A 25,675-nucleotide genomic window follows, 5' to 3' on the forward strand; every position below is an offset into this window, starting at 1 on the left:
CACTCACAGGAGTACCGTCTCAAGGGTTTTCACCGCCTGAGGTGGCAGCTTCACTCTACCTCATGGGTGAGCCGGGCCTGTTCCTACAGATCTTTCCACTCCAGCAAGGCTGGTGTTGAGGCAACTGTTGGGCACCTGCTGAAGGTCACAGTCCCACAGTGGGTACACCCCCAAAGGCCGCTGCCCCTGCTTGCTCTTGTTGTTGCTGCCTGTTCATCACCTGCTCACTTTCTGAAGAGGCACACAGTGACAAGGGTGAGAAGGTGGAGTAGCGCTCCTCACTTGAAAAAGGTTTTTAAGCAGACATCAAAAAGAAAATGTTTCAGTGGTCATGCTGCTGTGGCTGCTACTCTTCCCACTCAACCCCTTGCTTCACCATGACTAGATGTGGTCTCCCATCCAGAAATGGGAAAGAATGAGTGAAAATATAAAGGAATCAATAACTGACAGCACTAAGAAGAAATAAACGAAAGAGGCTCAATAAATGGTGAGGCATTACTATGGAGAATAGCATTGCTGCTGTTTGGAACTATTATTATTGTTTTAAAAAACCATTCCACAAGTACTTCTGAAATTGGAATTGCCTCCATTTTAACTGAACATTTTCAGTCTTCTCCCCTTACATGTGTAGTTCTGTGGAAAGGCCTGGTGCAATTTAACTGCTTCTGAAATGATAACTCTGCTTATGAAACACTACCTCTTTGGCCTTCTCCTTTGCCATCTGTTTTCTTTCTTAGCTTGCTCCATGCCTGCCAGCTTTTGTGATTTTGTTAGGAGCCTTCAGCATGTAGGTTTCTTTCCCTTTCTCAGCTGAAATCCCCAGAGTCTCATATTTTCTCTTGAAGTGTGCCTTTTCAGCCCTTAAGTTTGAAAACACAAGTGGCAGCAGTCTATACCTCTGAACACCCAAAAGCAAATATAATGACCCTTATTCACAGAAAGTTAGTTCTGGTGGTCCCACTGAAGTTGGTGGAACTTAACTGTTTTTTTCCTCTGGATTGGGGACAAGGTACTGTAAAACACAATTTTTCTTACCAAACCCCCCTCAAATGTTTTAAAGATCATCATCACTATCATCAGATAATTGCTTTACCCACCCTTCAGTATGAAGGGCTGATCCACGCTTTACATTTTGAACTCATGTATGACCAACATCCAAGTTCAAGTGGCAAAAATAGCAACAACACCCTACAATGTGGTACTATGAATTGTGAATGGCACATGAGTATTTAAATGTCCTTTTACTAATGCACTTAACACTAATGGCTTTGGCCATGAGCAAAGGATTGGGCTAAAATTCTGTGCTTCTTGCATGTAAAACGCAGCCATTTAAATATGTGTGTGCCATTCACAAATGATGCAACTGGATGTGGTTTCTTTTGCCATTTGAACTTGGGCATTTTTGTACTTGAGTTCAAAACAGAAATGCTCCAGCAAGCTTCATCACTTCCAGATCACCTGTCTACTGACTATTTTCCCAGTTTTGTTTGCACAAAGTTTTCAGGAAGGATATGCAAAGTTGGCTACTTTTTGAGCACTTGTTCTGATTTTTTTCACATTACACTGAGCAATTGTTATCTCACACTTTCCATTATTTTCCACCCACTTTCCTGATTGGGAAAAGCCTGAATTTTGGAGGAAGTTGGTTTGTTGTGCAAGACAACCAAATCCACTTCAACTGTGCAATCTAAATTCCTGGATTGTGATTGAATACTATCTACAGAATAGCAACAGCCTGGACATGCCCTTAGTTGCAAACATTAACTCCAACAAAACTTAGGTGCCATTTACGAGTTGCAATAGTGCTGTGGGCACTGCTTTATCACAAGTTCATTCCATGGGTACCTGCTGTAAAATTTAAACACTGGCAACCAGATTTTGTGTTTATGTGTGTGCCAGTTCTGAGGGCCTTTCCCACCACTGTACTATAGAGCTTTAGAAGTTATAGCAGATTTATGGGCTGATACTATGAAAACATAGCTCCCACAGCGAAAATATGATGAGCAGAGCTAAAACCAAGGAGATTTAAGTGAAGTCTTACTTATTCTGGATTAAATCCCGTGTAGGTGAAATATTATCAACAGTCCATTTAAATATGGATTTACAAACTTGAGAAACATGCCAAAGTTGATTTTGGACAAAATAAAGTTTACCTGTTTGTTGCCCAGTGGTCACAGGTATTACTTTGTATGGAGTTCTGCAAGAGACAAAAGGGAAGTCAAAGCATGCATTTTCAAATGATGCAAGCGTCATGAAACATGGGAAGAAGGGCTGCTTGTAGAACTGGTTATGCTCAAAATTTAATTAGGGAAAAGAACATACATTTCACAAAGACCTTCCCGCTTGAGTGTCACAGGCTCTTGGCTGTGTTCAAGCAGCGTCAACAACACATGCAGCCACACAAACATTAATTGATCACTGCAGCACATTCCCTGCTTGAGCACAAGGAATAGACTGGGAAGAAAACGGTGAATAAAACTCGCAGCACAAGCAACTGCAGTGGGGCAGGGGGCGGGGGGAGTAACACGACCAGAGCAGATTGTAAGAAGCCTGGGAAAATTATGAAGAGCTTTGGGAAAAGAAGAGCCTTGGGCTATGCATTAATGAGTACACACCTCCAAAAATGTCTGTGTGCAGAATAATGTTTTGGTTTGCTTCTCCTAGTAGAAGGAGGATTAGGAAATGTGAGTCTCCAGAGGAAAATGAGTGGGACGGAAAAAAAGCATTTTCACATTAACTGTTTTTTTGCAGCATTTTGTTCCACAGATATATGCTCTAATAATCCAGTCTAATCTAACCACACATGCTGTAATCATGCATATAATTTTAAGGGGGAAAATAAATAAAGGAACCTTAGAGCTGCATTAGTTTTAGGTCACTTACAGATAAATTGTTAACAACAAATGAGCATTTGTCCTGATTTGGTTGCACAGACTTTGTGGGGAGGTGAGATGGTATTGGCACTTGGTTGAGCATTCATTTTGATTTGTTAGCAGTGAGGTCACACAGCGTGGTATCAAGCAATTTTTATCCCACATTTTCCAGTGTATTTCCAGTGTAATCACTTTCCTTATTGCATGTGACTGTTGCTATTTTGGGACGAGATTCAATCTGGGGGAAAACTCTTAGTAAATGTTTGCTGCCTTCCATTGCATATTCTCTATGCCTTACATACAAAAATAAAATAAAATAATAAAATAAAATACAACTGATAAGTAATACCATTATTCTTCTGGACTTGCTTTGGTTATAGGAAAACATACATACCTTTCCGAGTTTGCTGGCATGGTAGGATCAATGGATACCATACAGTCATCTACTGTGAAAAGTGAAATTGTTGTATTCCTGGAAGACAATGTTTAAAGCTATGTTTATTTAACCACTCTCTTGTGCCACCTCGTCCACTTAATTGCAAGTTACTATCTTTGTTTTGACAAGTCAAAGCAAATGTTGCAACCTGGGAGAAAGAAAGAAAATGGCTAAGATTATTTAAGAGAAGAACAAAAACTAGTTTGGGAGTGCCCAACTGAAGCTACGCCCTACAGGCCTCATCTACATAAACAAGAACCCTGACCATTCAAGAGTTCTTGATTGTGTGGAAGAGGCATATGCATGTACAGGCAGTCCCTCATTTAAGCACATTCAATATGTGCAACAAACCTGGAAGTGACCCAGAAATGTCATAAAGACATCACTGAAATGTCACTAAAAGGGGGCTGGGGCAGAACGGGCTTTTTAAATGGGTTTCAATCATACGCGATTTCACCAAAGTGTGCAGTGCCTCGGAATGCAACCCCTGCATAAACTGGGGGCTACCTGTACACCTAGATGCATATAGCCTGCCTTCTGCACTAGCACTGAATGCATGGCTGCTGGGAGTGTGGCTACTCCACAAGCGGCACATGGCTTGTGAATGTGCCCCTATTACCACTTTCTGCAGTTGTTGACTGTATCACGGTTCATCTGTATGCTTCTTGTGACATGGATGGAAATGAGAAGGTAGAATTAATATGTAGTGAGCAAATATATATATCCAATGAGATAGTCTGGTTCATTACATGGAGCATTCCTGCTGTAAAATTCTGAAACGGGCATGTGCTGTCTCTTTGATACTTGTCATAAACAGTGATACCTTTTGCATTGTTTTGTTAATCTGAGCTCTCTCTCTCTCTTATGATACAGGAAGTGGTGAAAGAGGAAACGCAGGTGACTCATATCTTTTTTCACATTTCCCTGTAATGTGCAATGAGTAAGCTTGAAGCTTTTCCTTTCCTTGCTTCCTATAACAGGCAGAAGAGGTCTTCTCAGAGGGATAGGCAACTAAGGGTTAAAGTGGTCTCAGGTCACCCCAGCTGGCCTCGAAGAGAGCTCCAATCCTGACCCTCACTTATTATGAAACTTAGCTGCTTTCTCCTATGCACATTCCTATTGGTAATAAACAAGGACAAAGGTTTCTTCAGCTTCTTTCAGTTTCACTGCCTCTGCATTGGCTGTTCATGTGTAAGCCTGCTTCTAAGAGGCAAAACTTCATTTCTTATAAAAAATCTATACCACCAAGGTCAGACATTACTGCATTTGTTTTAGTATGGATAATTTCCCACTCCCTGCTAGCACCTTTTCTAGCACATTCCAGAATGCTTCATCACGATGCATTTATTTACAAAATGCCAAAGGTATGTCTGACATTGCAGGTGAGCCCTGATCCCTGTCTGACATGTGAATACAAGAGAAGGAAGCAGAAAAATGAAAGGTGGCTCCTTGAGATTATTTGCTTCTCTACTTTCACACGGCATGAGTTTCCTTACATCAGACTCTCAGTGTTTTGAACTTGGATCTCTACGGGGTTTAATGTTCTGGATGGAGAGATACTGTGATCTGGAACAGATTCCACTTGCCCTATATGGTGGCTTTCATGTAGGGAGGGTGTTGTGGGATGCCAGTCAGATCTCTTTCACATTTAAAACAACAGATTGAGCATCTGTGCATTTGGGAATTGATGGCATTATGACTATTTTCTCTGGCACTTGCAGGGTCTCCAGAGAGGAGTGTATTTGAGCATATGCTGAGCATCTTTCTCTTGCTACATCCAGCCCATGCATATCTAGGCCAGGGGGACCTGTTTTCTGGGTCAAATATTGCTCACAATAGCCAGGCAGGTTAATCCTGGCATCTCTGAGCTGACGAACTGAAATAAAGCATTGAATCCATGTTTGTGAGAAAAATGAATTTCTTCCTGAAAGGCTTAGATGGCTAACTAAAACCTCTAAGGCAACATAGCACAGTTTGGTGATGTGCTTTGACCTACATTGATGGAAGCAGAGAGCAGGCACACACAGCAGCAACAGTGAGGAACGTTGACTTGATTGCACTGCAGACTTGCAAAGCTTTATACTAGGCTCTACTTATTAATGCAAGGGCAATTTATGAATGGTTAACATGGGTGACTGTGAACAGCACATGTCTTAAGACAGGGCCGGCTGTACCATGAGGCAGAGCAAGACAGCTAATTCTGAGAGGTGGAAAGTGGCTAGAAAGGTGTGTCACGTTGTCTGCCCTGCAGCCCTAGTATGGCCAGTGCACCAATGAAGCGATCTGAGGTGACCTGCCTCAGGCGGCATGCTTCACAGGGGGTGGTAGATCCCAATCTGGCCTCGCCGGCAGCTTGATTCAGCTGAAAGCCAATGCCAGGGGAAGCAACAGCAACGCCTCATGGAACAGTCCCTTTTCGCCATGTCTCGGACACTCGCCAAAAAGCAGACATTCCTGCAGAGTGGCTGCACTGCCTTTCCTCCTTCCTCAGCGGTGGTACATCTTACCTCAGGCACCAAAAGTTTTCTGGCCGGCCCTACCTTAAGGACATTAGAAGAGCACTGATAATGTAGTCACCTGCTTGATTCTGTAACAACATTATTAGTCATTTAGAAAACCGTACGTTACTTATTAACATTTAACATAATGTTTATCAATGAGTCTTTAAGATAAAGTATGACGCATTTCTAACTGGATGATCCAACCCTCAAAAGCTTCCATCAGTGCAAGTTCTGTTGAAATGAACAGTAGCAGATGGCGTGGGAGAGGCTGAATTGCTCACCCTTCAGCTTTTTCGCTGCTCCACACCAGGGTGGAAATAGGGAGGAATGGGATGGTTCTGTCAACCTTGTCACCTCCTTGTCATCCCCAGCTCTTGGTAACCAGCAGTAATTCAGCTGGGGAGTAAGCAGTGCAGCCCTACTGTGCCATCTGCTATTGCTTGTGCCACTCTAAATACAGGGATGTAAGCCACATAAGCCAGCATTGCTGTCCAAACAGAATGATGATTATCAAATAAGGGAGGCTTACAATTTGGACAAAAAAATTGGCTTCCAGGTGGAAAAATCAAAATTGGAAACAGAACTGTTAGATCCCAAAACTAAGATACTTTCAAGAATGTATAACTTGTTGTTGAAATGGAATACTCAGGATGAAACGGTTAAATCTGCTATGATTAAATGGGCACAAGATGTTGGACATAACATTATGTTTGCTGACTGGGAACAGTTGTGGACCACTGGTATGAAATTTACGGCATGTAATGCCTTAAGAGAGAATATTATGAAAATGATATACAGGTGGTACATGACACCAGTCAAGCTTGCAAAAATCTATCATTTGCAGAAACATTGTAAAATTAATGAATGTTAAAATGATGTTGGATTGAAATCAAGCGGCCTTAGCAACAAGGTTAATAAGAATATGTAAAAATGGATTGATAACAGATGAAAATATAAAGTTATAATATGTTGAGATATAGAATTAAGATAAAAAGAAAGAGGGTAAGGATTTGCTGAATTAACCATGTGAACGGGAATACAAAAAAGGGAGGTGTGAGGAGGTCGGGGAAATAAGTAAACGAAATTTAAGATATGAAAAGATTGATTTGTTTTTAACTATTTTCTATTTATTTATTTTTTGTACTTTGTATCTTTTTTCTATGTATTTTTGTACTTTTTGTATTTTTCCTTTCTTTTTTCCCCTTTTTTATTCTGTAACTTTCTTCTTTTTGTAAAACCTTAATAAAAATCTTTTTTAAAAAAAAAACAGAATGATGGTGGCACAGGCCAGATCACCAACCCTATGGGAGTTTTCCACATCTAAAGGAAGTCTATGGCAGACTCCTGTTGATGTCAGTAGTGATGGATGGCACTGTATTCCACTTCTGTGCACATTGTTGAGAAGATGGAGAGATGTTTGAGAGCCAACAGAAGTAAGAGAACTATGTGATGGTGCTATGTCCTTGATATCCAAAATAACGTCCAGGCTTAGTTCTCATTTCAGAAGATGAAAATGATGTTCCTGCTCTCAGAGAGGGAATTTTTTTGCCTCGCCCCTTCTTTTGTGCTTGAGAGATAGATTTAAATTTATTTACTTATTTCACAACTTTTATATAACACTTGATTGTAATAAAATCTCAATGTTGGTTTCTCTCAAGGGGAGTAGGCAGACACATGAGCAGGAACAAGACGGGCCAGACAGGGCCAGCACAGCCATTAGGTGGGTTGCGGCCACTGCCTCAGATGGTGGAAGCCCACAAGGTGTCACCCATTTGCCCCACCTTCTCTGCCACCGGTGGTGAAGCGGCACTGAAAACATGTGAGATCTTGTGGAATGTGAGAGATCGTGCATGTTTTTAGTGAGATCTCATGAGAAATTAGCACCATTTCACCCAAAATCAGCGCTTATGCCACTGCCACTTCTCCACCAGTGGTGGAGCAGGCAGGGATGAATGAACTGGAGGAACCTGTAACAGCCGGGAGACGAGAGTTACGAGGCAGGAGAAGCTGCAGGATTGGATAGTGAAGAAGAGAGAGAGAGAGAGAGAGAGAGATCAGGCTGGCATAGAGTCAAGGACTTCCATATCTCCTCTTCCTGCCCCCACCTCTTCTGCTCCACTTTTTGTTGTTTTTAGATGCTTGAGTATTATTGATGATAACTTGTAGGCTTTTTTTGTTGGTTATTGAGGAGCAGAAAAGCAGCATATAAATGTGGCATTGTTCTAATTTTAAAGTTATTCCAAACCATGATACCAGAAGCTCAGATAGAATGCATATTACTGAACACGAAAGTTACAAACATGTCTAAGATCCAGAGTCAAGAGTTGCTTCCAGGATGTCAGTGTTTTGCGGGAGGGATTGAATCGCATTCTGGAAATGTAGATTTGTGCATAAACACGAATTAAAGCACTCTGGTGCAACAAAGCCACTTAACTCCCCACCCAACTTTTTGTCGTTACAAAAGTGAGAGGGAAATGTACTAAAAAGTGTGGGATAGACAACTGATTAGTAGGAAGACATATAACCTCCATAAAAGCAAATCAGAACAAACGCTCCATAAAGGTCAAACATTGCATAATCTCCATGTAAACTTTGTGCAGGCAAACAGGGTGAATGCTCAGTTAACAGGTCATCTGGAGGAGCTCAAGGGAGCTATAAAAGGCAGGAAGGGCTCCTTTGAAAAGCATCCATAATAGCACCCAAGTGGTGGAGCTGTCACTCCCGTCAGGTGCATTTGACTCCTTACCTCCTTTCCTTTCAATCATGCAGTAAAGGTGCTTCTGTTTTGCTTTTGGTTATTTGAAGTTATTTGTATATTCATTTAACATTTTGTAAGAGGATGGTATACGGGACACGGGTGGTGCTGTGGTCTAAACCACTGAGCCTAGGGCTTGCCTATCGGAAGGTTGGCGGTTTGAATCCCTGCGACGGGGTGAGCTCCCATTGCTCAGTCCCTGCTCCTGCCAACCTAGCAGTTCGAAAGCACGTCAAAGTGCAAGTAAATAAATAGGTACCGCTTCAGAGGGAAGGTAAACGGCGTTTCCGTGCACTGCTCTGGTTTCACCAGAAGCGGCTTAGTCATGCTGGCCACATGACCCAGAAAAACTGTCTGCGGACAAACGTCAGCTCCCTCGGCCAGTAAAGCAAGATGAGCACCGCAACGCCAGTCGTTCGCGACTGGACTTAACTTTACCTTTAAGAGAATGGTATAAAAATGTTTTTATATAAATATAAATAAATGAATGTATTGGATTGCTGTATATTATATACTTGACTGTTTTATTCTGTTTTATCTTTCATGTTTGTGCTTGTAGACAATAGCAAGACACTTAAATTTAATGACAAATTTGATCTTTTTATCATATTTTCAGCATTTAGATGAGCTTCTCTTCCTGCTTTCTGACATCATGCTATTATCCCAATGGACATTTGCTCAGAGCTCTAGCAGGACTTTGGTCTCCTTGGAGTTTTATGCAGGTATGTTGTTCTACTCAATTAGTTTTTATGTTGTGCTATTTGTAGTTGTTACTTAGATGCTTTTTGCTTGTGGGTACCATTTTTGAGACCAAAAAGGAGACGAATACAGTGTTTTTAAATGAAAAAAACAAAGCAAATATATTTACATTATAGTTTCCATGCTGTAATTTCATTGTGAGATTCCTATTTTCTTCATTATTATTAAAAGGCAATAGCTAGCATGATAGCCAACCAATTCACACTCATAGTAGTCCTCAGAATAGTCATACTCCGTTGGGGTCACTCTAAGCCCTTTGGAAAAGTAACACAAGTAGCATTCATAAAAAATAGAACTGCATTTGAAAAATATTTACCTTGGTAAACCAGTTGCAATACAGAAGAGTTCCATGATATCTCTCGAGTTACAGTATTTACTGAAGGCCACCTTCCAAAGGAAATAGAAGCAATTAAGAGAAAATGAAGAAAGGGAACTTCCAAAGGCAATCTTATTCTATACCCTGTAGATAAAGCATTGATTTACCTAACATTTTTTCATTTATTTGATTTTTCATAAGACTGAATATAATATGGTTCCTATTCTTTACTCTTGCAAGCCTTTTAAGTTCTTTTATATGGTTATGTCTGAGAGGAGAAGAAGTAAATATAGGGCAGTTTGATAATCCAAGCCAAACTTTAGAAATAACATTAATAGGAGAGTAAAGTTGTTTAAATTGTATCTGAGCCCCACCAACTTGAATTGCATAATTTGCATGTGCACACACACACATTCACAGGTTGGACACAGTAAACTGCTGGAGGACACAGAAACAATCTGTAATTTTTGCAAGTTGGTTTTATCTATGCAATAAATAAACAAAATCATTTTATTTCATATAGGCTCACAAAAAAGCACCAGTGACAGACATGGCAGTGTTTTTGTGATACAGATTAGCACCACCAGAGATATCAGGCCACTAACTCAGTCCTTTTGTTCCCAGAAGATTTGAAGCCTATGTGTAAGTGAAGCCATGCTGAAGAGGGAAATTGCATGAAAGAATGTGAAGGATCAGTCAATCCTGAGGCAGAAGTGTTTAGCCTGAGAGAAGGAGACGGATGGATCAGTCCAATGACCCTTCTATTCCAACATATTGTTCTCATGGTAGCCAACCAGATGCCTAGGAGAAGCCGACAAGCAAGACCTGAGTGGAACAGAGATCTCCCCTCATGTGATTCTCAGGAACTGGCAGTCAGAGGCTTAGTGGAGAAGATCATTGATATAAAACTAGTTAAGCTTCTGAGGTAAAAAAAGTTGAGGGTTGTATGTGCTGCCAAGAAACAGCAGTGATGCTATAGCTACTATGAAAAGGGAAGTACCTATAGCCTTGAAGGGGGTTAAGCAGTGCTATTTTTCTAGAAAAAAAGTGCCAGAACTCACCATGAACACGTCCCTGTTTGTCTTATAATGGCAATGGCATCTACCTGACAGGTGCCAGAACTCATCTGAGATGTGCCGGAACTGAATTCTGGTAAGTTCCCCCTGAAAAAAGCCCTGGGTTTAACATTATAATACTTCTGTACTGGATTGGGCCTCAAAAGTGTGTGGAGCGGGTGGGTGGTGAGGAAGGTGAGTCACTGACAAGTTCAGGAGAGAACATTATAATTAAAAATCGTTTTTTCTGAAGCTATCTACAGACATTTGCTCTGGAGCTTTTGTGACAGTCCAGTCCCCATTTTAGGCAGAATTTGCTATCCAGAGGTACTAAGCAGAGAAGGCTTAAAAATACAAAAACATTTCGCTTCCTTTCTCCTCATGCCTCTCAAAAGGTCTTACCATTCTCTGTAATCTTTTTCTCCCATTCTTCTTTCACCCTCAATTTGTAACTTATTCCCCCTTCCCCCAAAACAAACCATTCCTCCTCCCAGGTCCTTTTACATTCTTTTCTTTCTCCTTCCTGCAATAGCTTTCGCCTCTTATCCCCTTTTCTATTCCAAGTTTAATTATCATCAATATCATATTATAATTTAATATTAAACTTTTATCTCATGTTCCAATTTCCTTCAACACCTCCTCTCACCCTTCCCCCTCAGAGGAGAAACACTGGATAAACTTGTTAAGAAGCTAAACGAGAACAACAGCAGTGACATTTTGTGCCAGCCTGAACACATTCCTTTCATTCCCATTAAAACATTTCTGATGTAAAAATAAATAAATAAATAAATATAAATAAAAGCAAGCTCACACGGGCTTCATTTTTAAAAATCAATTTATTCAGGAGGGGCATATCTTTCTCAACAAAAGGTGGTATTTAAAAAGCAAAACCCCATTTTGAACAAATGGGCTGTTCTGGTTGTTACAGAGGCAGGTTTTTGATATTCCTATCTAGCTACAGCCATAGAAATAAAGAAATGTTTTATTTTTCTTTAAATAACTCAAATACAAATCTTCCTGCAATCATAGCAGAAGGAAACATCCCAGCAGGCAGTGGTCTGAGGGACTGACAGAGCAAATGAATAGACAGACCGAATGTTACCAATCTGCTAATGGCTGATGGATGCAATAAATTGGGATCTGATGTTATTGCTGTTGAACTTAGAATGAACTTCTGAAATGTGCTGGGCCACTGAGCCTTGAAATCAATTACCATTGAACAGAATTAATGCAATATAAGTGGGATATGGTAATATAATTGGGAACAAATGAAAGTCAGATAGTTATCCTGGTTAATTAAGACCAAAACTGGAGGACATAATAAACTTAGCATCTGTTTTTCTTTCCCCAAGCATTCAGAGGCAAGAGCTAAGCCAAATCAAGGCATGTAATAAATATATGTGATGCTACAGTGCAGTTTAATGAAAGTTCATTTGCCTTCTCCTACCCTGGGGTTTTGCAAATGGCCCAGGTAAGCAGCATGATTCATAAAGCAATTTGATAAGCATCTCAGGATATGATCTGCAGAATTATTATTTTTTTAAAAAATAATAGCAATATGCTGTAAAGGGGCTGTTATATTCCCCAAAAAGAAGCACCCACTTGGAAAGGTTGCTGTGCTACTTTCAGTACATAGCTGACCCCAAAGAAAAATAAAGCCTTGCAACTGCTTTTCAAAATGAGCATCTACATTGCAGACTGGTCTAGGAAGTGTGAACCACAGTCAGAGGTGGACTTGGGTAATTTTTCATAATATGGTGCCCTAAGCAGATGAAGTTATCAAGTGACCATTGGGAGGGGCACACAACTGGACACACCCCCTGTGTCATTCAGCTGGGCTCTGCCCAATCCGCTAGTGTTTGCAATTAAGTGTAGGCATCTAATGAGCTGCCCCTACAAGCATAAGTGCTCCATACAACCAAGACCCATTAGCACAGTCATCCTTGTCAGATGTCTACAACTCAGTGCATTAGGGCAGGACTAATCCAGACAGGCAACACTGGAAGCTGGGCAGGTGACACGGTTCTTCTCCCTGTTCAGTATAGACCCACTTTATATGTATAGGTCCCAATGTACCGTATTTTTCGCTCTATAGGACGCACCTGACCATAGGACGCACCTTGTTTTAGAGGGGGAGAACAAGGGGGAAAAAATTCTCCCCCTCTCCAAAGGCTTCAGGTGGCTATCCCTGAAGCCTGGAGAGCGAGAGGGGTCAGTGCGCACCGACCCCTCTCGCTCTTCAGGCTTCAGCGAAAGCAATGCGTAGCCTCCAAAGCGCGGAGGGAGCGCTCCCTCTGCGCTTTGGAGGCTTCACGTTGCTATTGATGAAGCAAAGAAGCCTGCATTCGCTCCATAGGACGCACACACATTTCCCCTTAGTTTTTGGAGGGGAAAAAGTGCGTCCTATAGAGTGAAAATTACGGTAGTTAAAAAGTTGTTCCTTGCCCCTTTCAGAAAGGAATCTCAGAAATCCATCCCACTCCACAGCTTCCTCATGTTTCCTACTTAGAAACAGGATACACAGAACAGCTTTGTTATGCAAACAGAAGAGAGACTGGCATGTCCTTTTGCATTCTGGGTTCACATGCAAGTAAGAAACTCTTACATCTCTGCATCTTACAGCTGCAGACGTGTGGGGGCACTTGTATCTGCAAGTCTGTGTGTGTTCTTGAAGAAATTCTGTCTACATTCCCCTTTTGCATTCGCCTTTCCCATGGCATTTTTGCAATCTGCCAATTACTCACATAAGGATTTTTTAAATTATCATATGCCCTAAATTGTGTCGTTACGTTCCTTATGTGGTCCCTGATTGTTTGGGATCACTCTAGTCATAAAACTCTAATTAAATGTCACCAAACACAAAACCTGTTTTGCAGATGGAACAACTGATATTTCCATTTCAAACTCTCCAAAACAGTTAATGAAAACTTGTGCTGATTTTGACTGAGATAATACATAATTCTGATCAGAAGTCTAATTCTGAACTTCTACTGAGCCTAGGTCAGGATTTGGACCTGTAGCTTCTGTCTCTGCCCATTTTTAATTTTTAGAAATAGGAACCACTTCTATATTGATAATATATTTTCTGTTTTTCTATCTTTTCTAGAAGGGGGTTTATCTAATTCAAGATATCCAGATTGGAAACTATTGAACAGTATGCCTCTAATAGGTGCTTGACAAGATGAGATGAGCATCATTATCATCACATCCTGCTTCCAAACATTTTTGAGGCATCTGCAGCTACTTGTAGTTGTGATGTTGAGCTACATCAAGTGTTAGCCTGAACTACTTCAGCAATTCTATCACTAGCCAACATGCTACGGCGTAGATAAGTTGGCCCAAAACTGTGTTGAAAAATAATTATTTTGAACTAACATTTTGTCCTTTGCTCATCTCCCCCAGCTACCTCCAGCTGCATTCAATATTTACCATAGCCTTTTGAAATAGCCATGCTGCTATCACTTGTTATTCCTTGAAAACATCAAATACCTAAAGCATCACATTGTTTAATTCAGTTTTAATCACACCAAAAATATGCCTTTGAAGCAGGGCTGGCTCAATGCACCGGAGGCAAACCACAAAATGACACACACACACCGCCGCCCACCAGGGAAGAATCTACATCAGAAACAGAGGGAAGATCTACATCAGAAACAGAGGCAGAGTGAAGATCAACATTGGCGGATCAAATCAGCCTTACTTGATGGCTGAACTGGGAATCAAAGACCATAGCAAGAGGAAAGGGGGCTTCTTTTAATCACGATAGGTGGGTGCAGAACCCCGGAGGCCAGCCCTCACCATCTCCTCCCTAGGGATGGGAGGAGACTAATGGCACCTCCTATTTGCTGAGAGGATGCTGTGGAGGTGGGATGGGGGGAGGCTGCTGAAGAGGCAGCAGATCTGGCCTCCTAGGAACGCATGGTGGCAGCAGGCAATACTTTCTTTGGAGGCCGGATCTGCAGCCCCTGGGGATTCTGCCACCTGAGGCAGTCACCTCACCTTGCCTCATTGGCAGGCCAGCCCTGCTTTGAAAGAATGCTGCTAGCCTTTTAGAGCCTACTTAAACTCAGTTTATATTTTTTATAGTCAAGTGGTATTTATGAAATAAATAAATTTAGGAATGTATTTATATACTGCTATATCATAAAAAAGTACACGGGTGGTGCTGTGGGTTAAACCACTGTGCCACTTGGGCTTGCCTATTGGAAGGCTGGCGGTTCAAATCCCTGCGACGGGATGAGCTCCCGTTGTTCAGTCCCAGCTCCTGCCAACCTAGCAGTTCAAAAGCACGAAGTGCAAGTAGATAAATAGGTACCACTCTGGTGGGAAGGTAAGCGGCATTTCCGTGCGCTGCTCTGGCTTCGCCAGAAGCAGCTTAGTCATGCTGGCCACATGACCCGGAAACACTGTTTGCGGAAGCAGACAAACGCTGGCTCCCTTGGCCTTTAAAGCTAGATGAGCGCCGCAACCCCAGAGTCATTCGCGACTGGACTTAATAATAATAATAATAAATTTTATTTATATCCCGCCCTCCCCAGCCGAAGCTGGGCTCAGGGCGGCTAACAACAATAAAACAGTACAAAAGTACAACACAAACAACACTCTAAAATCATTCATTATAAAATTATAACTGTCAGGGCTACCTTTACCTTTACCTTTATATCATAAAATATACCAAAGTGGTTTATAAGAAGAATAGGCATATACAATAAAAAAAACACATCAAAATTTAAAAACAGAGGCCACCAACTAACTACCGTAACTGTTTCGAAAATATGTTTTCTTAATTGACGGCATAAGCATAATAGTTTTCAGCAGGCTCTTAAAGGTTAAAACAAAAGGCGCCTGCTGAATGGTACCATAGACCCTTTTGCTCTCCCTCTTTGGATAATCACTTAATGAATGCATGTCTGCATTTCTAATTCCACTCTTGGTATTTACATTCTGTTTTGACAAGTGGCTATTGAGGACTATTTAGCCCACTATTCTCCCGCCTTCCCACCAGTCTTGCTTACTTACTGGTATTTGTAATGTACCTATTTTGCCCTTCTAATGGCAGAAGGAAGGCAACTTATTAGCTTCTAGAGGTTACTATGTTGACCTGCTTTTTTTCTTTTTTAACATCTTATCATGCAGGCTTTCTTCTCTGCCATCTAACCCATACTCCCCTATTTTTGGGGCAGGGGGGAATATTTTTCTCACGCTTTGCACCCCACATTGATAGGAGGTAGATACAATTTGTCTGGTCAACTCTCAAAGATGGATCGCTGAAGAGTCAGTCAATACACCCAGTTACATTCTCATCTTCCACTGTTGGTTCCCAAAAATCTACTTCTTAAATACCTATCCAGAGTTTCCAACACCCCCATTTATTGTTTTTTTAAATGAAGGCTAGCAGTGGGGCCAATAAGCAGGGCCTTCTGATGGAAAAGGGGAACACCCTACTCCTATTAGAATGTCACATTCCCTTTGTAAATACCACATGTAATTTAACAACACCATTTTAATTGGTCCGTGAGTAATGCCAACAGTGCCCTTCAGCTCTCTATATTGGACAAACAGGCCAAACCCTATGCCAGAGGATAAAGACATAAATCTGATATCAGGAATCACAACACAAAGAAACCAGTAGGAGAACACTTCAATCTCTCAGGACATTCTATACAAGATCTCAAAGTAGCTGTCTTCTTACAAAAGAATTTCAGAAATAGACTGCAAAGAGAAGTTGCTGAATTGCAACTTATTACCAAACTTAAAACCATGGAGAGACCTGGTCTGAATAGAGACATTGGATTCTTATCTCATTATACATGATAAAGCTATTTTTTAGCCATCTCACCCCTCCTTTTTCCAGTAAGACTAATTGCAGTTGTTAACAGTCTACCACACATATTAGCCAATTACCCATTCCCACCACCCTTCTGAGTAATACCCCCCCCACCCTCTCACTATATATAAGGGTCTGGTGACTTCTGTTTCAGTGTATCATGCACAGAAAAGCTCATACCAATAACTAACTTAGTTGGTCTCTAAGGTGCTACTGGAAGGAATTTTTTATTTTATTTTATTTATTTTTTGTTTCCTCTAATTGGATCCATGCATTCATAGGCTTTTTATATATGGTATTACGCATCTGTAGCCCTCTCACATGCTCCGATGCCCATGTCTTTTGTAATGTATGAAGTGCTGTGATTTGCAGTTTGCAGTGAAATCCTTTCAAATATATGGGACAATGGCACAAGGAGGACTTTGCCTCCCTGTGGGGTCAAGTCGAAGGATAGCTTAGAATTCATTTAATGAGCTCCCACCAGCAACCACATTCTTTGGGAGATGAAAGTTCAAGTTATTTTAATTATATCTTTATGCAGGGAGAAAAATAATCTCCAGCATTACCTCTAACTGAACCCTGACTAAATGAGATAGAATCTGCCTCTCCTGACTTCCCAGATTCTGCTCCCCCCCCCAAGCATCATACAGATAGAATTTCACCACTGATAAATGAAACGGATAACATCTAGACAGCAAGTTCTTGTATTAGAATTTCAGGCAGCTGTCTATCTTCCAAGTCCTTCAATAATATAAGTGCTCTTCAGAGAGTAATCTTGGGATAAAGCCAGATGCTTGTGTGTGTTTTCACTCCAAATTATTATTATTTTCTTTTGTGGGGTGGGGAGACAATTTAGAAAGTGTTGCATGAAGGGTTTTCAAAGTATATGACATTTTGTACCTGGTAGGAGGCATAGAATCAAGATTTTGGAATAAGCCGGCAATAAGTTGTTTTAATGCTCCAGGGTCGTTCTTTTTAATTGAATTCAGATACCTCTCTCTGCTCATGATAAGGAGCTGATAGTCACAGAGAAATCACTATAGATACAAAGACCAAACATTAGAGAGGGATTGACATTTTGCTTTTTGGAAGCCTTGTACATATTAGTCAAAAAGAATGATTAAGAAATTTATATGCATCAACATATATTATACATGCTTAGAATGAAGGCTGATCCAAGGGCAAAGGACTAGCAGTACTTCTGCCCTCACATAGACCTGGCTATGGCTTGCAATGGCCAGATAAAATCAAGCTAACCATTCCAGATTTTTTTTTTAAATGCCCTTAGGGGACACTATCATGGTCCCCCTACAGTGGTACCTCGGGTTAAGTACTTAATTCGTTCCGGACTATTTCTGGGTTAGCGGAGTCTGTAACCTGAAGCGTATGTAACCCGAAGTACCACTGTATCATGTTTGTGGGATGCTTAAAATGTATTGATGAGGGCAACTAGGGCCAAATCACATGACCAGCATGCTAATAATTAGCTGCTTGTTTCTAGATCCAAAGATGCTTGAGGCAAATGGGCCATCTGAATTGTTTCTCATGAACAGAACCTACAATTTTGCATCTTCTCATACTGCTTTGGAAGGTTTAAATGAGCATGCAAAATTGCTTCATCTCTCTGTGTATGATCAGAATCTGCCAGATACAGGTACTAATTCAGAGAAAGGCGTGAAAGCATCTCCAGTCCCCAGTGGACATAGATATAGCATGTTGCCTCTGCAGCCCAGCGAAACAGGAAGAAGCACTTGTATGGCAACCTTGGCCATACAAGCAGGCATCTGCCATCTGATCTACCTCACCAAATGCCCAGGGCCTCACAGTTCTTTTCTGAGATGCCAGAGGGACCTCAACAAACCACAGAGCACCAAAAAAGTTTTTGCTCCTTTTGACCAGGGCATAGACTGTTTAAGGACTCCTTCCTTACCAAGGAGGGCTGGAGCTTACCGTAATTCAGATACCATGGTCTGTACCAACATACAGGAAATCAGTTCAATTCTGGCACTTGTTGGAGCAAGTTGTCTACTTTGATCCACGGTTCAGCAAATTCTTTATCCTGATAACCTAGATACTCCTCTTAGCTGTCCTTCACCAGATTTCCTGCTACCACCCAGTTGTTGGTTTCTGCTACCTGCTGCTGTCTGCTTATCTTTGCAGTTCCAGCCTACCCTCAGCGGACTTCATTTGGATTCCGTAGGCCTCAAGCAGACAAGCCAAGACACAAACAGCAGAGACAACACATTAGAATGATCGTTGGTGAAACTGAAGCAGGAAAGAGAAAGTTGATACTGGTGGGATATAGTAATGCTGTCAAACACCCTTAGGATCTTTCCAAATTATTTCTTCCCTTCATCTGAGAAATGTGTTATTTGTGGAGAATCCAGACGATATCCCCTAACAGTGAGAAATTGCGTATCCCCTTCAGTCAAAACCATCCTGCCGAGTTGTTTGGGGGAAATGAAATCTCCCTGCTTACTGCAGATATTGTAATTAATAGGGTTTGTGATTATTAATCAAAATACTTCTGCCCTCTCTTTTGGGCCAAAGGGCCCCCGAAGTGACTCACAAGACACCAGAAGAATAAAGGAAAACTTCATTTAAAAACACCCACAAACTGCAAAGCAGCAATCACACAACACTATAGCACCGCAGGAGTAGTGGTTGTGATTAAACCAAACCAAAAGTAAAAGCAAAAATGCTGTTGATGATATGCTAGCATGTCAACGAAGAATAGGCCAACTGGTCTTCCTGGAAAAAGTGAAAGGTCTGTCCCTGCATCTCCACCAACTGAAACTATGATGGTGATGGGTTGAGGAGAGGGGGGCTTCTTCTGATGACCACAGTGAGCAGGCAGAATCATGTGGGGGAGTGGGGAAGGAGGTGGTTTCCATTTCCTGGGTATCACAGCCACTTAAAGCTTTCAAGGTAATTTCCAGCACTTATTGTCCTTGGAAATGGACTGGAAGCCCGTGAAAATCAGAGTGTCATGTTCTGTAGGATGGGCCCTGCTAAAACTCTAGGTGTATTTTGCATCAGCTGAAGTCTCCAACACCTTTTAAGAATGTGGATCACCATGGTTGTGCGAGTGTCCTGTGCTTGGAACCTGTGACATCATAACACCTTATTTGGTATAAACTGCTTGAGAAGTATGCATATGCACTGCATCACTGCCAGGGTTGCTAAAAGTCATTCTTCACCTATTCTCTGCAATTTTAAAAGGCAAGGCATTATTATTAGTATACCTGAAGGAGTGTCTCCACCTCCATCGTTCTGCTCGGACGCTGAGGTCCAGCGCCGAGGGCCTTCTGGCCATTCCCTCACTGCGAGAAGCAAAGCTACAGGGAACCAGGCAGAGGGCCTTTTCAGTAGTGGCGCCCGCCCTGTGGAACGCTCTCCCATCAGATGTCAAAGAGATAAACAACTACCTGACATTTAGAAGATATCTGAAGGGAAGTTTTTAATGTGTGACATTTTGATGTATTTTTAGTCTTTGTTGGAAGCCGCCCAGAGTGGCTGGGGAAACCCAGCCAGATGGGCGGGGTACAAATAATAATTTATTATTATTAAATTATTATTATTATTCACTTTTTGTTATTTTTCCACGATCCCTTGCCACTAGCACCCTTGCTATTCCCCCTACTGTAGACCCAGCAGCAAGGCTTTCTCCTGAGAGCAAAGCTGCCCCCAGCCCATTCTATTACATGGCAAGGGTTCTATAAAACTATAGAAAAGGGCTAGTCTGATGAACAAAGCTATCTCTGGAAAGCCCCCCTGCCCGAGTGGCATAGCTGTAGACCATGGGTAGGCAAACTAAGGCCCAGGGGCTGGATCCAACCCAATCGCCTTCTAAATCTGGCCCGCGGACAGTCCGGGAATCAGAGTGTTTTTACATGAGTAGAACGTGCCCTTTGATTTAAAATGCATCTCTGGGTTATTTGTGGGGCATAGGACTTTGTTCATTCCCCCCCCCCCAAATATAGTTTGGCCCCCCACAAGGTCTGAGGGTAGTGGACCGGCCCCCTGCTGAAAAAGTTTGCTGACCCCTGCTGTAGACTATATTAAGGCAGAATAGAAGAGAAGATGCTTATCCTAAAATTAGTCCTCATGGCTAATTAGATATTCAGAGGAAAGAGGAGAACAATCCATCTGCAATTCCCTCTTTCCATAATGACTTGGAGTATACAGCTAAAAAAATAAGACACTTTGGCTTTTTCAAATCATTGCTTCTTGTAAAGAATTTGGGGTCCCTCTGGCATCTCAGGTAAGGCAGACCATGGACTGTAATTTTGCCCCAGTTAGCTTGCAAATTCAGCTCCTTTGTTAACTTTGACACATTGCTAATGCCACCACAACTAAATCAATATTTGAAGTTATGATAGAAGTTTATTGTTGCGCATGTGCGTGTAAACACACATGCACATACATGAATATGCATACAAGTCACCTTGAGAGTATTAAAGGACATGAAAAGCAGACCTTATTTTTGGAAAGGAACTCAGTATAATTTTAATACACTTTCCTCTGCTCTAAACTACTTAAATCACTCAAATGCTTGGATCTGTGTATTTACACTGTGTATTTACATTGTGAACTGCTGGCACAAGAACTGGCGCTGGATTTCCAAACTCCTCTGTAACTTTGCATTCACATCTCTAGTAGAGCACACAGAAACTGTACGAACAAGTGAGAATACACACAGGCACCCCAAATCTCTGCTATCCTGAAACCGGAAGGCTGCTCTCGGAGTTCTCCTGCCATTTACCATTGTCATTTGCAAAATGAAAGATTGTGAAGAAATGGACTCATTCATATTTCAAGGCTGCTTCACAAAAGAGAGGTGACAGATTTTCAGCTGAATGAGGATGCAATCAAAGCTCACAGCATAGAAAAGGAAAGCAGCAGCAGCAGCAGCTGAGCAGTGATTCCAGTTTAATGCAAATGTGATCCTAGCGACAAAGAAACAATGAGTGAAAAGTACCTTCTGAATTCTTCCCCCGATATCCAAATACACATACTTGGGCCGGTATGTAGATGAGCTGGATCCCATCTTTTTGAAGACTTGCTACCGTCAAGACTTTTCCTGTAGTTCTGCTAGGTTAACTCTACGGCAGGAATCAGGTCCAACCAAGCCAAGCAGAGCCACTACTGCCGGATGCATTCGTGTGTTTGCTTTACTCCATTCCAGTGTCTCCACCTACAGCAGTCCCTCCTCTTAACATGCATGCATTTCCTTGTGCCTCTCTGCCACCTCCTTTCCGTTTTGTTCATTCCTGTGACTCCAGCAGCAGCCATGGACGGGAGAGAGCCAAGCCCCAGATCCCGTCTCCAAGTGCCCTCTTGATTCCCATAGCAACTCTCTTTGGCTGCAGAAGCCTCTGGGCAATCAGTGTGTGTGATGCTGTACTGCAAAGTAGGCTTTGATTAGCTGCTTTTGACACAGAAGACAAAGCACCACTTAGGATGGGGGGAAATTATCTTCATTTATCCCACAGTTAGCGTCAGTAATTTCCATGCTGAAATTTCAACATCCATCCTTTTAGCAAACCCGTCTAAACATTTTTTTTGAATGTATGACTAGCTCCCAGCTGCATTAGTTGTTGAAATCATAAGGACACAATGTAGCAGGAGCTGGCATTACACTTCCTCCAATTAAAACAGATTCTTGTATGCATACTTCTGTTAAAATAGTTCTGTGTCCTAAAAGAATTCTGCCTACTGGGAGGAAAGGGGGGCCTGGGAATTAATGATACAGTGATATCTAAGTGTATTACACTGGGCAACAATTTTTTACTTTTTGAATGTTGTCTAGATTTCTACGACTGATTTAGGGTATTTTTGCACTGCTGAATCAGGAAATGGCATCCATTTCTCTCCATCAGGTCAGGTTTACTGTAAACTGAATGGTGGGCATTGATAAAGGTAAGTACACGTAAATTGCATGTTGCTTCACCATTTTTCAAACTTCAGGGCTTGAACTTCCGTTTCTTGGAACTCCTGGAATGCTCAGCGACAGGCAGGTCTCTCTTCAGAGTCCAACAGTAGTCAGCCATCATGACTGTGTCCCAGTGACCCTGATACCTGGTCTCCATCTCTTTCATGTCCTGATGGAATCTCTCTCCCTGCTCGTCACTCATTGAACCCAGGTTCTCAGGAAACCGGTCCATATGTGAAAATAGGTAGTGCATCTTGACGCTCATGTTGCAGCCCAGGTTTCTGAAAGCAGTCAGCATGTTGTTGACAAGTTCTGCGTAGTTTCTGGCCTTATTGTTGCCAAGAAAGTTCTTCACTACCAGAACAAATGCCTTCCATGCTTCCAGTTCCACTTCGTTCATTGAGTTTCCAAACTCTGGATCTCTGATGAGCTGACGGATCTGAGGACCGTCAAAGATGCCAGCTTTCAACTTCTCCATGGTCAATCCTGGAAAAGCCTGGCACAAGTAAGTGAAGCAGTCACCATCCTTGTCCAGAGCCTTGGTGAACTGCTTGATTAAGCTGAGCTTGATGTGCAGCAGTGGGAAGAGTATTCTGTCTTTGTCCACCAGAGGGTCGTTGATGACGTTCCTTTTTTTGCAAGGCACCAACTCCTCCCGCACAGGCCGGTCCTTCTTCGCGTAATGCTGAGCACGGTCCCTACTATCCCACATGCACAGAAAACATGGGTACTTGGTGAAGCCAGACTGTTGTCCCAACAAAAAGTTCACCATCTTCAGGTCAACACAAATAAACCACTTATGCTGATCATAACCAATTTTCTCCAGCACATACTTCACCGCTTCATAGTTCTCCTTCAGTGTACTCGAGTGAGCCAGGGGTATAGAGGCAAACTGGTTGCCGTTGTGTAGCAGAACACATTTCAGTGATCGCTTGCTGTTGTCAATGAACAGTCTCCAATCTTTGGGTTCATACTGTGGCACTCCAAGCTTGAGCAGAAGCTGCGCAATATCTGCACAGTACACCAAGTCCTTCTCTTCTGAGAAAAAACGGAGGTACTCTTGATGCCTGTTGCGGAAGAAGCTGATGCGAGCACTGTCAGAGAGGAGGTTCTTTTCCTTCAATCTGGAAGCCAACAGTTCGGCAGAGTCCTTTGACAAGCTGAGGTCGCGAACTAGATCATTCAACTCCTTTTGGGAAAATGGATGTGGAGCATCATCTTCAAGAAGCACTTCTTCTTCATGTCCTTCAACACTGGAGGCATCTTTGTCACTAATGTCAGGAAGTTCTCCGAAGATAGGCACTGGATTTTCATCACAATGAGCTACAAGACGACGTGCTGATTGAAGATCAGGATACTTGAGGCTGCTCCGGTTCTTTCTGTTGATCCCAGTCACATCAACAGCGCACCAATTTATGGAATATTTCGAGGTTTTATGACTTCAAACTGATCCCTTTTCGACATAATCACCCCGAACTATCGGACCTGAATACTTCTTGTCATTAAAATAATCATTTCCAATCAAAACAATTATTCGACATGGCATTTTACCCCCACCAACTTCTTCTAAAATGCTCCACACAAGCGTACATGTGAACAAAAACGTAAAAAAACGACATGTGGCCATAGCTCAAAAACTTGACCTGATTGAGCAAAACCAATGTGATTTTTGGATTCAGCGCATCAGATTCATCCTAAATCAACTGAAAAAACGCAGACAACAAATTTTTTGTTGACCAGTGTTATCTCAGTGTTTCAAGGTTGGAACAAACAGGATAGAATACTCTGTCTCCCCTTCCATTCCAAATTAATTCCAAATGCCATCTGCTGAATGTCACTAATGATCTAGATTACAGTGACTGTGGGCTGCAAGATGCTCAGCTGTAGGGCAAACTGTAGGCTGGTTTTCTTGGCTTCTACATGAACAAAACAGCACACCCCAGTCAGGCAGGCTTGAAACAAGGGCTTGGGGAATCAGTACATTTATTGACTTGAAGATCTCAAAGTCTAGCTGATGATCCCTATATGCCATACATCTGGAACAGGGCTGCCGTACGCCTGGAATTTCCCAGACATAGCCAGTATTCAGCCCTCATAAACAGCGTCCAGGAGGAAATCGCTGGAATGTTTTGGAAAATCTCGACGTATGGCAGCCCCGTCAGTAGTGTAGATTTTGATGAATTTCATTAGAAATTGCTGAAAATCTTGATTTTTCTTTTTGAGATTTCACAAAAAATGCTCAACAGCTCAACAACTTTGGCAAAAAAACAACAAACAAAAAACCCCAAAAAACGCCAACCACTACCACTCAACAACTTATTTGTCCAGATGTTCACTTTTTGAAATATAGCAACCCTACTATATAGTTGACAAACCCTATACAGCAGCCGCCTCCAACTAGGCAGCCTCCAGATCTTTGCGGCTGTAACTCGTATGGTTCCTAACCAGCACAGCCATGCTGGCTGTGGCTGATAGGAGTTGTGCAAAACAACTGGAAAACAAGGTTGTAGGATGGCTTCTATTAAACATCTGTTTGATGTTTAAAATATTGATTTCTTAATTTTGGGTTCAAAACATAGGGTCTTATACATGGGGGTGTCTTATACACATAAAAATACAGTAACTGGAAGAGACAGCAGGCTGAAGAAATTAATCCTGAGCCTTCAGAGTAGGTAGCTACTGCACTGAGGGCCTGATCCTGTTAGCCATAAGGGTTTTTTGTCAGAACCATTCATTACTAACAACAACAAACAACCTTGTAACATTCTTCACCCTTGGATTTGTGAACACGAAGTAAATCTTGAGTAGGGAGTGACAACATCTGGAGAAAGATACCTTATGCAATGATTTAATGAAGACTATTTTCTCATCTCCCTGTCCACTTAAATCATTATGTAAAGCATAGCTGATACTTCAGGGAGGCAAAAATTTAATGGCATTCAAAGGGCTGGATTTAGGTTTGATGAGGCCCTAAGCTACTGAAGGTAATGGGGCTCTTTATACGTCCAGCTGTCCTTTGTCAACAACAAATTGTCGCTGTTTTTTGTGTTGAATATATGCTATATGGTAATTTATGGACCTAATAGGTATCTAAAGCCATTTGCACATAACAAAATATATATTTTATCAAAGTAATTGATATAGAAATGTGCAAACCAGTGATATTTTAGGGAGCAGGCTAGCAGGTGGGGCCCATTACTTACAGCATAGGAGCCTAC

General features: G+C 41.8%; 1 protein-coding gene across 4 annotated transcripts in view; it reads right to left on the bottom strand.

Annotated features, from left to right (window-relative positions):
- PDE9A (phosphodiesterase 9A) overlaps window positions 1-22,159 on the bottom strand; it is an 80,574-nt gene extending 58,415 nt beyond the window's left edge. For 2 of the 4 annotated variants that reach the window (XM_083611948.1, XM_083611947.1), the window contains exons 1-4: window positions 21,504-22,159; window positions 9,641-9,711; window positions 3,268-3,345; window positions 2,154-2,197 (exon numbers count right to left, since the gene is read on the bottom strand). In XM_083611948.1, the coding sequence (XP_083468074.1) occupies window positions 2,154-2,197; window positions 3,268-3,345; window positions 9,641-9,711; window positions 21,504-21,572 (262 nt within the window). In that variant the 5' untranslated portion in view covers window positions 21,573-22,159. The remainder of the gene's footprint in view (window positions 1-2,153; window positions 2,198-3,267; window positions 3,346-9,640; window positions 9,712-21,503) is intronic. The other 2 variants (XM_083611949.1, XM_083611950.1) reach the window with 2 other exon arrangements.
- Window positions 22,160-25,675: the final 3,516 nt, after the last annotated feature.

The sequence above is a fragment of the Podarcis filfolensis genome (assembly GCF_964270895.1).
Source record: "Podarcis filfolensis genome assembly, chromosome: 4".
NCBI classification, from domain to species: domain Eukaryota; kingdom Metazoa; phylum Chordata; class Lepidosauria; order Squamata; family Lacertidae; genus Podarcis; species Podarcis filfolensis.